This window comes from Neopelma chrysocephalum, unplaced genomic scaffold, assembly GCF_003984885.1.
Source record: "Neopelma chrysocephalum unplaced genomic scaffold, ASM398488v2 Primary Assembly neopelma1_233, whole genome shotgun sequence".
Classification (NCBI taxonomy): Eukaryota; Metazoa; Chordata; class Aves; order Passeriformes; family Pipridae; genus Neopelma; species Neopelma chrysocephalum.
The window spans coordinates 50207-66789 of NW_020897895.1; the positions used below are offsets into that span (position 1 = coordinate 50207).

At 64.5% G+C, this 16583-nt stretch overlaps 3 protein-coding genes and 2 long non-coding RNA genes across 5 annotated transcripts in view; 4 read left to right on the forward strand and 1 right to left on the reverse strand.

The window, feature by feature from the left end:
* Positions 1–1545, forward strand: part of ERBB3 (erb-b2 receptor tyrosine kinase 3) — a 14460-nt gene extending 12915 nt beyond the window's left edge. The window contains exons 22-23 of the mRNA XM_027703532.1: positions 225–489; positions 845–1545. Of these exons, the coding sequence (XP_027559333.1) occupies positions 225–489; positions 845–1380 (801 nt within the window). The 3' untranslated portion in view covers positions 1381–1545. The remainder of the gene's footprint in view (positions 1–224; positions 490–844) is intronic.
* A 1217-nt stretch (positions 1546–2762) lies between these two features.
* On the forward strand, positions 2763–12331 carry PA2G4 (proliferation-associated 2G4). Its single transcript, XM_027703533.1, has 13 exons — positions 2763–2911; positions 5033–5161; positions 5678–5783; positions 6067–6136; positions 6797–6889; positions 7152–7215; positions 8258–8336; positions 9227–9305; positions 9415–9548; positions 9899–9993; positions 10293–10420; positions 10860–10913; positions 11126–12331. Exons 1-13 carry the CDS (start codon positions 2824–2826, stop codon positions 11189–11191), a joined length of 1185 nt encoding a protein of 394 aa, XP_027559334.1. The 5' UTR covers positions 2763–2823; the 3' UTR covers positions 11192–12331.
* Positions 12322–12912, reverse strand: LOC113977427. The gene is made up of 2 exons (XR_003537335.1): positions 12877–12912; positions 12322–12451 (listed from the first exon to the last, which is right to left on the reverse strand). It is a non-coding gene; the product is annotated as an uncharacterized LOC113977427 (long non-coding RNA).
* Positions 12913–13039: 127 nt separating this feature from the next.
* LOC113977424 lies at positions 13040–14113 on the forward strand. Its single transcript, XR_003537334.1, has 3 exons — positions 13040–13175; positions 13793–13815; positions 13917–14113. It is a non-coding gene; the product is annotated as an uncharacterized LOC113977424 (long non-coding RNA).
* Positions 14114–14654: 541 nt separating this feature from the next.
* Positions 14655–16568, forward strand: ZC3H10 (zinc finger CCCH-type containing 10). The gene is made up of 2 exons (XM_027703524.1): positions 14655–14719; positions 15240–16568. The coding sequence occupies exon 2, from the start codon at positions 15260–15262 to the stop codon at positions 16448–16450; it is 1191 nt and encodes a 396-aa protein (XP_027559325.1). The 5' UTR covers positions 14655–14719; positions 15240–15259; the 3' UTR covers positions 16451–16568.
* Positions 16569–16583: the final 15 nt, after the last annotated feature.

The window sequence follows — 16583 nt, forward strand, 5'->3', positions numbered from 1 at the left end:
GGAGGGGGAGTTTGGGTCCCCCCGCTCAGCTCCGTGTCCCCTAGAGCGGGAGGGGGGGGGTCAGATCCAGAGGGGTCCCCCCCTCACCCCCGTGTCCCCCAGGGCGGGGGGAGGTGTCAGGTCCAGAGGGGTCCCCCTTCACCCCCGTGTCCCCCAGGGCAGGGGGTCCTGGGCAGTGGTGGGTCGGGGTCCGCAGGGCCCCCCCTGACCCCCGTGTCCCCCAGGGCGGGGGGTCGCGGCCGCTGCGGCGCAGCCGTCAGGAGTCCCTGGGCCGGACGGTGTCGGAGTCGTCGGAGGGTCGCGGCACCGCCTCGGAGCTGGACCTGGGCGAGGGCGGGTCCCTGTCCGGGAGCCTCTGCCGCAGCCTCCGCTCGCGGGGGGACAGCGCGTACCTTTCCCAGCGGGAGAGCTTCCCCCCCCCGCCCCCCAGCTCCGAGGGCAGCGAGGAGGACCCCAATGGATACGTGACCCCCAACTGCGCCCAGCGGGGTGAGGGGCGCGGCCCCGGGGGGGCGTCCTTAGGGGTGGGGGTCCCATCTCATCAGGGCGGGTCTGGGGGCTCCCCCATCATGGGGGTGTGGGGAAGCCCGTCCCTGGGGGGGGGTGTTCCATCCCTGCAGGGGTTGGGGGGCTTCTGTGGCTGTGGGGGGGGCAACCCCTTCCCAGGGATAGAGGGGGCCCGTCCCCAATATTGGGGGTGGAGGGACCCATCCCTGCACGGGGGGGGTGAGGGTTGTGGGGTGGGATGAGACCCCCCGAACTCGGTGGGCAGGTCCTGTGGGCAGAAGGGGGGGCCCGGGAGGGCCGGGGGGGCCCGGCCGGTGTCTCACCCCCCTCCTCGCAGATCCAGACCCCGCCGGGGGCTCGCTGCCGGAGCCGGAGGAGGAGGAGTACGAGTACATGAACCGCCGGCCCGGGGGCGCCCCGGGAGCCCCCCAACCCCGGCCGGCCTCGCTGGAGGAGCTGGGCTACGAGTACATGGAGGTGGGCTCGGAGCCGGGGGGGCCCCCGGGAGCCCCCCCGGGCCGGGGCGGGCAGGACGAGGAGGACTATGAGTACATGAACAAGCAGCCGCGGCTGAGCCGCTCGCTGGGCAGCGTGTCCGGGGCGCCGGGACCCCGCCCCGAGGGCAGCACCCCCCGCCACGACGGCTACACCGACATGCGGCCCGGGGAGACCCCCGCGCCCCCCGGCCCGGAGGAGGAGCAGGGCTACGAGGAGATGGAAGCCGTGGTGACCCCGCGCTGCCCCGGCTGCCGCGGGACCCCCGCCCCCGGCATGAAGCCCCTGCGCAGCCTGGAGGCCTCGGACTGTGCCTTCGACAACCCCGACTATTGGCACAGCCGCCTCTTCGCCAAGGCCGATGCCCAGCGGACGTAGGGGACCCCCCCCGGCCGCCCCCCGGGCCCCCCCCCGGGGCCACTCACACTGGATATGAAGGATCCCCCCGGGGGGAGGAACCCCGGCGGGAGGTGGGCGGGACCGGGGGGGGGTCTCAGCCCGGTCCGGGGGGCTCCTGCTCCCCCCCACCCTTTGCAGGGTCTTTTTTTGGGGGTGCGAGGCTGGGGGAGCTGATCCTGGGCCCCTCGAGGTGGTGGGGAGGGGGCAGCCCAGACCCCGTGAAGGGGAGGGTCGATGGGGCTCAGGACCCCTGGATCCCCCTCCCGCCGTGCCCGGGGGGTGTCCCCCGGCTGCTCCCCCCGGCTGAAGGTGCTCCCCCTGTGCTGGGGGTCCCCGCGGGGCCGGGGGGGAGCAGCAGACGAGGTCGGACGGGATTTCTGAAGGACCCCAGACTCATTTTCAGGTTTCCCCATTCCCCGCTGGAACCGGAGTGAAGGTTTGGAGGTGTCCCCTCCAACCCCCCACCCCCGCGGGGGCACTCGGAGGAGTGTCCGGCGGTCGGGGGAGGAGAACAGTGCTCGGGGTGAGGGGGGTCCGCACGGCCGCCCCCTGCCCCGCTCCGGGCGGGGACTCCCCGGGAATCCCTTTTCCGTGGTGCTTTCCCCGGTTTCTCGGGGGCTGCCCGGGGTCGGGGGGGGGTCAGCCCGGACCCCCCCGCTCAGGGGCCGCCCCGGCGTCGAGGGGGGCGAGACGGGGCTGAATAAAGACAAAAGGGAATTTGAACACCGGAGTCGGTGCTGCGGCTCGGGGGGGTCGGGGAGGGGACACCGGGGGAGGATCGGGGAGACCGAACCGAGGGATTGAGGGGGGACAACAGATCGGGGGCTGCGGCGGGGCCACGGGGCTGGGGGCGGTGAGTGGCACCGGGGGTCAGGGGTCGGGGACACCGACAGCCTCGGGCAGTGACCGGCCTCGGGGGGGTCACGGCGGCGGTGTTGGGGGGGCGGGGGGGGAGGACACCGGAGCGGGAGCTGCGGCGAGAGAGCGGTGATGGGGCTGGTAACGGGGACAGGGACCGGGGGCACCGACAGCCTCGGGCAGGGACCGGCACCCCACCTTCCGCCTACATCCCCCATCGCCCCTCGCACCCCACTTCCGCCGCGATTCCCCCTCCTCCTCTCGCGAGAGCCGCGCTCTGCGCCGGGAGTTGTAGTCCCGGGGAGGGGAAGGCCCGCCCGGGGCCCTGCGCGCGGCGGCGCGGGCGCTGCCGGGAGTTGTGGTCCGGGGGGGCGTGGAGGACTCGCGTTCCCAGCGCGCCCCGCGCGGAGCCCGCGCTCTGCCCTGCTCGCGCCTCGGGCTCGCGGTCCCGGCGGCTCCTCGGCGGCGGCGGCGGCGGGCGGGGGGCTCGACCAGGCCCGGGGGGCTCGACCAGGCCCGGGGGGGCTCCGGGGGAGGCTCGGGCTCGGGGGAGGGGCTCCCACCATGTCGGGCGAGGAGGAGGCGGCCGAGCTCACCATCGCCGAGGACCTGGTGGTGACCAAGTACAAGATGGGGGGGGACATCGCCAACCGTGAGTGCGGGGCCCGAGGCGGGGGGGGGGGGGGGGGGGCGGGGGGGGGGGGGCCTGGGGGGAGGGGCGGGGGGGCGGCGAGGGCCGGCCCCCCCCCACGGTCTGAGCCCCCCCGGGCCGGTGAGGAGGGGGGGGGGGGGGGGGGTGGGGGGGGCCGCGGGGGGGGCCCCCCCGCCCCCCCCCCCCCGTCCCCCCCCCCGGTCCCCGGGACCCCGCCGGGCCCCGCGCGGCCGCCGCCGCAGCCGGCACGTGGTACCGCGCCCCACGTGCACCGGCGGCGCGGGGGGTGCGGGGCCGGGCCCGCCGCCCCCCGCCGCCTCCGGGACACGCGGGGACCCCCCCCGGCCCCGCCGGTGCCCCCGGGGCTGCCCCGCGCCCCCTTTTTGTTCGGGGGGCTCTGACCCCCCCCCCAGGTTCGGGGGGCCGGGGGGGGCCCGCGGCGGGGGGGGGGATGGGATTGGGGGGGGGGGGGCCCCGGGGGGGGGGTCCTGCCCCGGCCTGGGGGGGTCCTGCCCCGGGAATGGGGGTGGGGGCTGCCCCGGGAATGCGGTTCCTCCCCCAGAGCGGGGGTCCGGCCCCGGGAATGCAGCTCCTGCCCCTGCTCGGGGGTCCTGCCCCGGGCCAGGCTGTGACCCCCTCCCCCGCCCTCAGCCCCCTCTCCCCGTGTCGTTCCCTCTCCCCTGTTATTTTTTAACCCCTCTCCGCTGTCCCCGCGCAGGGTGACAGCTGTTAGAGCCGCCCCGACCGGTTCCGTGGGGCTCCCGGCTGTCCCACCCCGGCTCCTGCTGACTCCAGAGCTTCTCCCGGACTCCTGCCGCTGTCCCGGGAGGCAGCTCGGGCCGGGAGCGGGGACGCGGATTCCCTTCGGGAAGGGAGGTCGCCGCCGCTTTGGCTCCCTCGGTCTGCCGGGCAAACTGGAAGTTTGGCCACCTCCCTTCCCGGGGGGAAAGGCAGCTCCACGCGGGTTCTTCTCCCTTGGGAAGAGAAAACGCACGAGCATGGCAAAAAAACTTCCAGCTGCCTCGAGTTCTTGCCAGAGCGAGGGGCTTTTAGAGCTGTAAAGTGCTTTGGCTCCCTGAGGAAACGCTGGGAAGGGCAGAGCACGGTCGGGATTGTTCCTGGGCAGTGCTGTCAGCTGTCCCTGCTCCTCGGATCCCTTGGAATGCTCTGAGAGTTCCCCATTTATCTGTTTCCCTGTTTGTTTTATTTCTTTTCCGTGTTCTGCCGGCCGCAGCACTCGGAGCACTATCGGAGCGTTATCTGTGCTTTGAAATATTCCAAACTTTCCCATGGAAGGGCGGCTGGAGGGGGCTGGAATTTGATTTGTTGCGCAGGTGAAAGACCCACCTGTCCCCTCGGCCCTTCCAAGGATTCCTTGGAACTCCAAGAAAGCACATTTTCCCCCCCTGTGTGACTCCCCCTAAACAGCCTCTTGTACAAACAACCTGATCACAGGACGAGGGGAAACTTTGGGGAGATATCCAGGGATCCCAGGAAACTTTGGGATCGGCGCTGTGGCTCCCTGGGGAGTGTCACAGGTGGAGGGAGAAGGAGGGAAGGGGCCCTGGGACACCCCTTTCCCGCAGTTTGTCCCTAAAGCATTCCCAGCGGATCCAAACAGGACTCCAGGGACCCAAATATTCCCAAAGCTTCCTGTGAGCCAGAGCTGGGCGTGGGGAGTTCCCTGTGCCAGGCTGGGTGGGCCAGGAGCACATGGATCCTTTGGAAAACAGGGACTGGTGCAGGGGGTGCCCGGCTCAGTCTGTCTCTGGTCCTGCACGTCTGCAGCGCCTTTGATGTCTCCCAGCAACTCCCAAACCTGTTCCTGGAGCTCTGACTTCTCCCAAAGGAATGTGGGGCTCCTGCTTCCCGCTGGGTCCCAGAGGTGCTTCACCTGTGCGGCCCCATGGGAACATTCCCAAAGATCAGGGTGGGATTTGTGCCTCTCCAGGGTCACTTTTAGTCAGGATCCGAGTCCGGGATCTTGTTTTGTCCCGGACAACAACGAGGTTTTCCCGCCCTGGTGCCGTGAGGGGGGTGTTGGTGTTGGGTTTGGGGGTGTTGGTGTTGGGTTTGGGGCTGTTTGTCCATGAAACCCTCAAGGTGTCCTTTGGGATCCAGGGGTCCTTCGTGCCGTGGTGGAGGCGGCGAATCCCGGGGCGTCGGTGCTCTGCCTGTGCGAGAAGGGGGATGCCATGATCATGGAGGAGACGGGCAAGATTTTCAAGAAGGAGAAGGAGATGAAGAAAGGTGAGGCTGCTCCGAGGACCTTCCGTGGTTCTGGTTCCCGTGGGAATGGGCAGGAGCACGGGAAGTGCTCCTGGGTGCTGAGGGATGTGAGGGATGTTTTGCTGTTCCCAGGAAGGCAGCGTTAGCCCAGACCCTCCTGCCTGCCCTCCTGGTGTCACTGCTGCTCCTCAGCTTCCCAGTTACCCCCTGGAAATGGGAATTACTTGGGAGAGTCACTTGGGGGTTGTGTGACACTGAAATGCGTCACCAAGAGCTCCCTGCTCTGTGTCCTGGAGGTCCTGAAAATAGGCCCAGATGGGATATTGGAAGGAATTCCTCCCTATGAGGGTGGGAGGCCCTGGCCCAGGTTGCCCAGAGAAGCTGTGGCTGCCCCTGGATCCCTGGAAGTGCCCAAGGCCAGGTTGGACAGGGCTTGGAGCAACCTGGGCTGGTGGAAGGTGTCCCTGCCCATGGCTTTAAGATCCCTCCAAACCCAGGCCGCTCCCTGACTCCGTGGTTGTGTTTCTCCCTCTCCAGGAATTGCCTTCCCGACGAGTATATCCGTAAATAACTGTGTGTGTCACTTCTCCCCGCTGAAGAGTGACCAGGATTACATCCTCAAGGACGGGGATCTGGTCAAAATGTGAGTGCCTGGGGCGTGTTCCCTCCTCTGCTCCTGCTCCCTGGTGAACACTGCCCAGAATCCCGGGATGGTTTGGGTCGGAAGGACCTTAAAGATCATCCCCTTTCCCCCCCCGCCGCGGGCAGGGATGCCCCAGCCCAGGTTCATGAATTACTGCCTCGCTAATTAAAGACTAATATCGAGTCTGGACCGGCGCCTGGGGCGCTCTCCCCTTTCCTGGTGCCTCTGGAATGGCCCCTGAGCCCTGAGACCCTCCTGGAATTCCCTCTCCTTTGTGTTGCAGCGACCTGGGGGTGCACGTGGACGGGTTCATCGGGAACGTCGCCCACACCTTCGTCATCGGCGCCTCCAAGGTGGGTTTGTCCTCGGGGGGTGTCTCATGTTGGGGGGTCTCTGAATCCAGGGGGCTCTCTGGGGAGGGGGCAGCACCGGGAGCCTTGGAGGGACAGTCCCTGCAGTGCCCCAGGACGGGTGTTCCCCACCCCAAAATCAGTCTTTGCTCCCCACTGTTCCTGCAGCGCAGACGTTCCTCTCTGGGGGCTGCTGTTGGTGGGACACTGGGATTTTGGCTGGTCTCGTGCCTTGGGAATTCCTGTCACGATCCCAAAGTTGCCACTTACAAAAGCTGGGGATGAATCCTCAGGTGTAGCCTTGGGAAGAGGGTGACAATGTCTTGGGTTTTGCTCCAGCGGCTTTGGAACGACTCGAAGGGGAGAGGACCAAAAATCCTCATTTGGAGTGTGTTGAAACCCTCCTAATCCATGTTTCTGGCCACACTGGAGTCCTGATCCCTTTCCAGTCGGGGATGCCTGGATGGGGAAGTCTGGGGAGCTCCCGTGGGAGCTGCTTTGGTGGTGGTGGATGGGGCACTGACGAGGGATCCGTGGGGCTTTTCCCCCTCCGAGCTGGATTCCCCGCTGGCTCCGGGGGGAAGGTGTCCAGTGGAACGGGGAATCTCCTCCTCCAAACCAACAGCAGCCCTCAAAAATCCTCCTGTCTGGCTGTTTTCCCAGGAAAACCCCGTGCTGGGCCGCAAAGCCGACGTGATCAAGGCGGCCCATCTGTGCGCCGAGGCCGCCCTGCGCCTGGTGAAACCCGGGAACCAGGTCGGGATCCAGGGGGGAAGGGGCACGGGGGGAGAATTCCCAGCCTGGGGAATCCCGTGGGGCAGCTGGGAGCAGCTGTCCGGGTGGGTGTGGGGAAGAGTCAGAGCCTGGCACCATCTCTCTGGTTTTTTGGGAGGTGTCAAAGCACCTGTTGGTTGTAAAACGGGCGGAATTTATCCCAGAACACGGAATTAAAGGAAACCTTGTGCTCCTGGCGGGAATTTTCTATTCCTTAACGTGTTTCCCTGTGTCCTTCTTCCAGAACACACAAGTGACAGAGGCCTGGAACAAAATAGCCCACTCGTTTCACTGCACACCCATCGAAGGTAAGGGTGGGGAGCAGGGATCCCAGGGATTCCAGGGATCAGGGATTCCAGGGAGTGGAGATTCCAGGGATTCCAGGGATCAGGGATCCCAGGAGTCAGGGATTCCAGGGATGAACACAAAATCCCGAGCTGCCCCAGTCAGATTCTGGGAAATGTTCAATAGCTGCAAGTCCATCTCTAAGTGAGCAGCCTTTGCCAAAATATCCCTTCTAAACTCTCTGGATTCTTTTCCTTCCTCTGTTTCTGTGGCTTCATGGACACTATTTTGGGAACAAGCCGTGGGCTCCCACACCTGGGGACACCTCCTGGCCATTTGGACTTGAAGCCCCTTTAGCAAACCCATCCCAGCTTTGTGGTGCCAGAACCTTCCCAGGGGTGGGCAGGGTGTCATTTCCTCCCTGCTCCAAGGCCCTGGATGAGTGGGAAGGTGCTGGGATGGCTGCTGGTGGCCCTGGCACCACTGGACCCGTGTCTGGAAGCTCAGCCTGGCACTGGGCACTGGCAGATCCTTCTCTCCTGTTCTTTCAGCCACCTTAAATTGGTCCATTGCTGGTTAAATTTCCCAAAATTCCCCAGAGCTGGCTCGTTGTCTGGGATCTCTGGGAACACGGATTCCTTGCTCTGTGTGTGGGATGCTTTGTGGGCCCCCTCAGTGCTTTGTTCCATTCTCCAGGGCACAATCCAGTGCTGTCCAAGGGGTTGTTTGGGGAAGAGTTGAGTCCCAGGGTTTTCTCAGGCAGGTGATGGGAGCAGACAGAGCTGGTCGTGCCTGGGTTGTGCTTCCCATTCCCAAAAGGGGCATCCCACAGTCCCTGCTGGCTCAGGGAGCGGATTGGGAATGTGCTGGTGCCTCTTCCCAGGCTTGGGTTTGGAGGTGAACTGGGGGAAATCCCCCTGGATGTGACACTGGTGGGGGCTCCCAGTACAGCCCAGTACAGCTCCCATTTCCGTGTGACCCTGAAGACTCTTTCCCCCCCTGCTCCCTGGGTCTGAGAGCTGCACTCCCAGTGCTCCCAGTGAGCCCAGTTCCCTCTCTCCACAGGGATGTTGTCGCACCAGCTGAAGCAACACGTGATTGACGGGGAGAAAACCATCATCCAGAACCCTTCGGACCAGCAGAAGTGAGTGGGGGGCTTTTGGGGGGATCCAGGGTGCCCTGGATCAAAGTCCAGCTCTGGGCCCTGCACAGGACAACCCCAAAAATGTCCCCAGTCCCCAAATCCCATGGCCTGAGAGTCCTCTGCAGCCTTGAGGCTGTGCCCACTGCCCTGGTCAGTCCCAACCACCCTCTGGGGGAAGAACCTGCTCCCAAAATCCATCCAGCCCCCCTGACACAGCTCCAGCTGCTCCCTTGGCTCCTGTCACTCATCCCAGAGCGGCTCCTCACAGGGTTGGACCTTTAAAGGTCCTTCCATCCCAAACCATTCCCGGTCCCCTGAGCTGTGAGTCCGTGTTCGGGGTCATTCCGAGAAAGAAGAGCTGGAAGGCACCGAGGAGGCTCCGTGCTGGCACCTGTCCTTGGTTCCTGTCCAGTTCCTGGGGATCTGCTGGGAGCTGCCAGCACAAATCCCAACTGTTGGTGGTGGAGGTGGTGCCAGCTCAGAGCTGTGCCAGGAGCTGTCCTGGAGGAGCTGCCGGGATCCCACGGGATGGGGGTGCTGAGCAGTCCCAGCTCAGGAGGGGTTTGGGCTCGTTGACCTGGATTCTCATTCCATCCTGCTCCAGCAGGATTCTCATTCCATCCTGCTCGGGGATCCCCTGGGATTGGGCCTTACAGTAAATATTTATGGAGTTTGGTGGCTTTAAATCCCAGTCTCCATCCCTGGAGGTGCCCAGGGAACAACTGGATGTGGCACTCGGTGCTCACAGTTTGGACTCAGTGACCTTGGAGGTCTTTTCCAACCTCGGGGATTCCAGAATTCCGAGTTCTGAGGGTCCCGTGGCTCGTGGGAGGTTCTCTCTTCCCTATTCTCCAGTGTTTTTTTCCCTCACCAAACTCCTCTCCCTGCAGGAAGGACCACGAAAAAGCCGAGTTCGAGGTCCACGAAGTCTACGCCGTCGACGTCCTCGTCAGCAGCGGGGAGGGGAAGGTGAGTCCACCCCAAAAACCCAGGGGCACCTTTTGGGGGGGGTCTGGAGGGGGCTGCTCCAAGGGTGGCTCCGCTCCGGGTCTCCCACGGCTCCCGTTGGCGTTTCCAGGCGAAGGACGCGGGACAGAGAACCACGATTTACAAAAGGGACCCCTCCAAGCAGTACGGCCTGAAGATGAAAACCTCCCGTGCCTTTTTCAGCGAGGTGGAGCGACGCTTCGACACCATGCCCTTCACCCTCAGGTGTGTGGGACCTGTCTGGGGGCTGGGACACCCGTCCAGGGGCTGGGACACCCGTCCAGGGGCTGGGACACCCTTCCAGGGGCTGGGACACCCCTCCAGGGGCTGGGACACCCTTTCAGGGGATGGGACACCCCTCCAGGGCTGGAATCTGAGCAGAGCCAACGTGTTCTGCTGTCCCAGCTGGGAGGAGGGCACAGCCTCGGCCCCTCTGTGGGGAGTTGCAGGATTTGAGCCCAGCAGAGGGTGTGGAAAGGATGTGATGGGCCTGAGCAGGAATCGCAGGGGTTTGAGCTCAGGTGTGAGCTGGGGTTTGAGCTCAGGTGAGCCCAGGGGTCTCTGTCTCCTCCCAGGGCTTTTGAGGACGAGAAGAAGGCCCGGATGGGGGTGGTGGAATGCACCAAACACGAGCTGCTCCAGCCCTTCAACGTCCTCTACGAGAAGGAAGGTGAGTCCTGGGTGGGGAAGGGGCAGGTGAGGGAGGAATAGAGGGGGATGGAGCCAGAGGAGCTGCTCAGAGCAGGGACTGTGGGTCCTGGCAGGTTGAAGAAGCTCCTCTGAGGTGGTTTTGGGGCAGGTGGGAACGGTGGAGGGTGGAACAACAATGGGTCAGGGATCACTGATGGGATCAGGGGTCAGTGCCTGGGTCAGGGGTCAGTGCCAGGATCAGGGGTCGGTGCCTGCCTGGGACACTCTGGGGGTGGGACCCGAGGTCCTGGCAGGTCTGACCCGGGCCGTGCCCCACAGGGGAGTTTGTTGCACAGTTCAAGTTCACGGTGCTGCTGATGCCCAACGGGCCCATGAGGATAACGAGCGGCCCCTTCGAGCCCGAGCTCTACAAGTCCGACTTCGAGGTGCAGGACGGGGAACTGAAGGTTGGTTGGATCATGAATGTGATTAATATTGATAAATGCAAATATTAATATATTAAATATATTTATAAAATTGTATAAGCAATATGTATGCACAGTGTATATAATACCTGTATTTATCCAGAAGTGCCACCCTGTCCCTGCATCCTGGGGTGGGGAAACTGGAAATTAAAACCCAGGAGCCTCTGCAGAGGTTTGTGGTGTGAATTTGGCAAGATTTGGTTAAGCCCAGATTGGAGCCCCTTTCCTTCATCAAACTCCTGCTCTTGTGGCTTGATGAGGACTCCCAGCCCTTTCCAGGAAGGATTTAGGGAATCACACCCTGGAATTCCCCATCCATCCTGTGCCCCTGAGGATTTCCCTGCTTTTCCCCTCTAATGGTGTTCTCCTGACTAAAAAAAGAGTAGTTTTCCAGCTCCTCACGTTTCCTTCCTGTCTCCAGGCCCTTCTACAAAGCTCTGCAAGCCGGAAGACCCAGAAAAAGAAGAAAAAGAAGGTAATTTGTCCATTCCTTGTGGGAATTTGTCCATTCCCTTGTGTAAACTCGTGGCTCAGCAGCGCCCAGGTGCTCCCAGGTCCTGAGTTTTGGGTTCATTTCGGTGTTTTCCCACCTCAGGAAGCAGCAGCTCCGTGGGAAGGGGCTCCTCCAGGGTGGGCTGTGGCCCTGTGGGACCCCCCAGCCCTGATGTGTTCCCCGTTTCCCCACAGGCTTCCAAGAATGCAGAAAATGCCACCACGGGAGAGACGGCGGAGGAGAACGAGGCTGGCGACTGAGAGCCCCCAAATCACTCAAACGGCCCCTTTTCCCCCCAAAAAAAATCCAACCAGAAGCAAAATAATCTGGCACTGTTGGTCCCCTCAGGACCAGGCAGTCTGGACTTCCCACTGACTCCAAGCAGCTCCCGTTGACTTTGCCAAGCAGGGAGGAATCTCTCGGCCACTTCAGACAACTGAAAACAGAGCAGAAAAATAAAATTAGGAGTAAAAGTCACTATCAAATCTTTAACCTTTTATATTTCCCACATTTGAAGAGGGGAATTAATCCCAATCCAGCGAGAGGGAGTGTAGGGAGCCACCTGCTTCCTTCCTCCTCCTTCTTCTCCTCTTCCTCCTCATCCTCCTTTTATATTTTTTAATTTTTCCCTTTACAAATTTTAACGGAGGACAAAAAAAAAACCCCACCCCAAACCAGCTGATTACACCCAGCAAAGTGCCCTGTGTGAGTGATCTGGGACACGGTGCCAGAGGATTTATCTTTTCCCTCTGGGATTTATATTTATAATTGGGAAAAACGGCAAATTTCGAGGTTCCCCTGGGAGAGTGGTCTGGCTGCTCCGTTTTTTGTCTCTGCCTTCGTTTAAGGGATAAAACTCGCTATTTTTTAACACAAACTCGTTTTTAAATTGTCCGAACCCCGGGAAGCCGCCGACATTCCGGCCCTGCGGAGGGGCAGGCGAGTCCAGTTCCCCCCGGGAGCACATTCCACCCTTCCCGCCCGGCACCTCAGCCAGAGGATTTCTCACTCTTCCCTCTGGATTTTCCGTTTGTAAATTGGGGAAAAATCTCAGCAGTTCCTCAGGTGCCGGGTGAGGGAAGCGCTGCCGGAGCCGGGGCCGGGCCCAGCCGGGGGTATCGCTCTTTTGTAGTCACTTTTATATAAAAAAACACAAAAAAAAAAAAGAAAAAAAGCCGCCTGATGCCATGAGTTGAATGTGAGGTTTTTTTCTTTGCCGATACCTCTGGTTCTTCCCCCCTGGACAGAGCTGAATTTGGGAAAAACTCTTTGCCTTTTAAGAACATTCCCGGGCGTCTCCGCAGGCCGCCGTGCTTCCTTCGACAAGATCCGAGTTTTCCACCCCGAACTCCACACGTGCAAATATTACCAAAGTCAATAAAAGAGAATAAACGATGCGATATTGGATTTTATTCTGAGGTTTTTTGCGTCTCTCTCTCTCTGCTCCTGGTCTCCAGTTCTTTCAGCTCCGGGGTGGGTGTGGGGGGGATGTGGGATCCTGGGCATCTCTGGCATCTGAGCTGTGAATCTGAGGGAAAAAAATCCTGATTTTGAGGGGAAAAAAAATCCCTCATTTTGAGGGAACCCCCCTGGTTTTAGCCTTTTTAAGCAGTATTTTGCCTGGACATGGGAGCTGTGTGCTCTCCTAGTCCACGGCACGGATTTATAAACCCCTGAGACTCGCTGGAGGTTTATTAATTATATGGTTTTTATACTTTATATTATTATACAAATATTTTTAGGTTTCATATATTTATATTACAGTATAAATACTTTATATTTTTAAAGAAAAGTCCCTGCATGGCCTTTGTGATGCAACAACAATCCCTTTCACACCCTGGACAAGCAGAAACTCCCAGAAAAACTGTTTTTGATGCTCATATTCCAAATAAACTTAAACGTTGACAGGTCGGAGGGGCCTTTTGGGGGGGACACACAGTCACACCTTTGGGGACCCCCCAAAAGGGGGGCTGCGCAAAATGGCGGCCGGCGGCCGGACTACAGCTCCCGCCATGCTTCGGGGCGAGGAACTACAGCTCCCGTCGTGTCCCTCGCCGCTGTGGGCGTGGCGTATCCCCACTATAAATACCGCCAGCGGGGCAGCGAAGGCCTCTCTCGGCCGCTGCCGCCATATTGGGGCCTTCCCCGGCCGCCGCCTCCATCCGCCTCCATCCGCCTCCATCCGCCAACCCCGCCCGCCCGGACTGAGCGCGGAGCCGCCGCCGCTTCGCCATGAGGGCCAAGGTGAGCGGCGGGGGGCGGCCGATGGCGCCTCAGCAATGGCCGAGCCTGGATGGGGGTCGGGGGGGACCCTGCGGCCTGGACACTCCTGAGGCGGGGGGGGAGTCCCAGGGGAGGGGGGATCCCACCTCCTGGTGCAGAGGACGAGGGTCTCGGTGGGGGTCCCAGGGGTTGGGGGTTTCTGCTGGGTGGGGTGTCGCTGGGGGCGCGAGGGGAGGTCCCTGTGGAATTTGGGGTCCCTGGGGGGTGTCCCAGGGGTTGTTCCAGGGGATAGGGGGTCTCTGAGGGCGGGGAAGGGTCCCTGTGCTGGGCTTGGGGAGGTCCTTGTGGAAGTTGGGGTCCCTCGGGGGTGTCTTTGCCGGGAGCGGGGTGGGGGAATCTGTGGTGCAGGCGGGGGGCGCGTGCCCCAGGTTGGGGAGGGGGGCTCCGAGGTCTGGGGGTCCCGGGCTGCGACTCAGACCCGCTCAGGCCTCCCTGGGACGGTGTGGGACTGGGGACACTGGGAGCACTGGGAGAGCCAAACCGGCGTGGCACTGGGGGTGCTGGGACAGTGCGGGACCGGGGCACCGGGATCCAGCCCCCCCGTACCGGCTCTAACGGCCCCTCCTTCTCTCCCGCAGTGGCGCAAGAAGCGAATGCGCAGGTACGTGGGGACCCCCGGGGCCGGGGGGCTCGGGGGGGCCCCGGAGGGTGGTCTGGGGGGTCCCGGGGGTGACACCACCACCGTGTCCCTTCTGTCCCCAGGCTGAAGCGCAAGAGGAGGAAGATGAGGCAGAGGTCCAAGTGACCGACCCCGCTGGGGCCGCGGCCCGGGGCCGTCCCGGTGACACCCTGGTGACGCGCCGGTGACCTCCCGGGGCCGCGGGGGTCCCGCTGGGCCGGGCCCGTTCTCTCTGCTCTGTAACGGCCGCTGTGCTATGAATAAAAGCTGGTTATTAGAACAATGTGTGGTGGCTCCGGGGGGCTGGGGCGGGGGATACCCCGGTAACGGGGGCACCGGGACGGCGGGAAGGGGCTTCTCCGGCAACGAGAGACGGGTGGAGCCCGAGGTCCCTCTTTTAACGGGGCCGGTGACCGGCACCGGGGCTCCTCCGGGAACGGGGGAACAGGGGAATCCTGCAGTAACGGGACTGGCAAGCGGTGCCGTGAGCTGGGACCGGGGGCGGCCGGAGCAGGGCAGGTGACACCGGGACCTGGATGTGGCACCGGGGCCGGGAGGTGACATCGGGACCGGGGGGTGGGGTGGGGTGACAGGGCCGGGGGGGGCGACCCGGGGACGGGGTTGGGGGGGGGGTGACGGGGCCGGGAGGTGACACCGGGACAGGGACGGGGGAGGTGTGGCAGGACCGGGAGGTGATACCGGGGGTCTCCCCGCGCGAATCCCGTGCGGCGGCTCTCCCGAGTGACGTCACGGTGACGCAGTTCCGCCGCGCCGCCGCGCGGGTCCTTCCGGGCCGCCCCGGAAGCGGCGCCGAGCGGGTCCCGCCCGCCGCCGGCACCGGCCGCGCGTTCCCGGCGCCGGAGGCACCGCGGGGAGGCCGCGAGCGGTGAGTGTGGGCCCGGGGAGAGGGCGCGCTCCGCTGGGCCGGTCCCTCCGCCCCCGCCGGGCCGCGCGGGTGTCCGTGCGAGTCCCTCCCGGAGCGCCCCGCGGGGCTGTCACGGGCGGGGGCCCCGCACCCCGGGGCTTGGAGGCACTCGGGGGGCGCCGGCGGCACCGGCAGCCGCGGGGAGCGGCGATGAGGGGCGGCCTGGGGTTCCCTCCGGGGCGGCGGTGGCGCTGGGAGCGGGCGGGGGCTGCGGGGACACCCGGGACATCCCGGGGGGCACCGGAGGGCACCGGCGGCCGTGGGGGAGCTCCCGGGCCCTGCTGCCTGTGCGCCGTCTCCACGGCAGCGCCAGTGCCCTGGGCCGGGTGATTCCCCCCGGTCCCGGAGCCGCTCCCGGTGCCTCCCTCACCCCGTCCCTCTCTCTCTCTCCGTTCCCGGTGCCCCGGGGCGGGTGTTCCCCTCCGCCGGCTCCCGCGGCTCCCTCCCGGTGCCTCCCTCACCCCGTCCCTCCCCCCCGCAGCACCCGGAGCTGCCCCGAAGATGCCGGACCGGGACGGCTACACCAACGGGAGCGGCGGCGGCGGCGGCGGCGGGGACGAGGTGGGCGCCAACGCCGACGACATCTGCCGGGACTTCCTGCGGAACGTCTGCAAGCGCGGGAAGCGCTGCCGCTTCCGCCACCCCGACATCAGCGAGGTCACCAACCTGGGCGTGCGCAAGAACGAGTTCATCTTCTGCCACGACTTCCAGAACAAGGAGTGCGTGCGCCTCAACTGCCGCTTCATCCACGGCACCAAGGAGGACGAGGACTGCTACAAGAAGACGGGGGAGCTGCCCCCGCGCCTGCGCCAGAAGGTGGCCGCGGGGCTGGGGCTGTCGCCCGCCGACCTGCCCAACAGCAAGGAGGAGGTGCCCATCTGCAGGGACTTCCTCAAGGGCGACTGCCAGCGCGGGGCCAAGTGCAAGTTCCAGCACCTGCAGCGGGACTACGAGTACGAGGCGCGGGGGCGGGAGCAGGGGCTGGGCCCCGCCGGGCGCCGCTTCGAGCCCTTCGACGGGCTCCTCTACGACCCCGACCGCTACGACGAGCACGAGCCGGTGCTGAAGCGGCGGCGGGTGGAGGGGCTCTACGAGACCTACGAGTACAGCTTCGGCAGCCCCCGGGCCGTGGAGTACCGGCTGCTGGAGGAGGAGAACGTCCTGCTGCGCAAGCGCGTGGAGGACCTCAAGAAGCAGGTGAACAACCTGCTGGCCACCAACGAGGTGCTGCTGGAGCAGAACGCGCAGTTCCGCAACCAGGCCAAGGTGATGACGCTGAGCTCCACGGCCACGGCCACCGAGCAGACTCTGGCGCCCACCGTGGGCACCGTCACCAACTACAACCACAGCATCGCGCAGACGCACACCACGCTCAGCAGCCAGGCCCTGCAGCCCCGGCCCGTCACCCAGCAGGATTTGGTGGCCCCCGCCGGCGCCCAGGCCGCCCCCCCCGCCAACGCCGCGCCCCCCATGAACCCCGAGATCGCGCCGCTGTCGGCGGCCCTGGCGCAGACCATCGCCCAGGGCATGGCCCCCCCCGTGTCCATGGCGCCCGTGGCCGTGTCGGTGGCGCCCGTGGCCGTGTCCATGGCGCAGCCCCTCGGGGGCATCACCATGAGCCACGCCACCACCCCCATGGTGACCTACCCCATCGCCTCGCAGAGCATGAGGATAACGGCCATGCCCCACTGACCCCCCGCCCCGCAGAACTGAGCCCGGGGGGCAGCGGGAGGAGGACGGACACACGGACCCTCCGCGGCCCGCGGACGCTGGAGGCTCCCACGGGGGTGTGGGTGCGGGACCCCCACCTCGGTCCTCCTTGGGG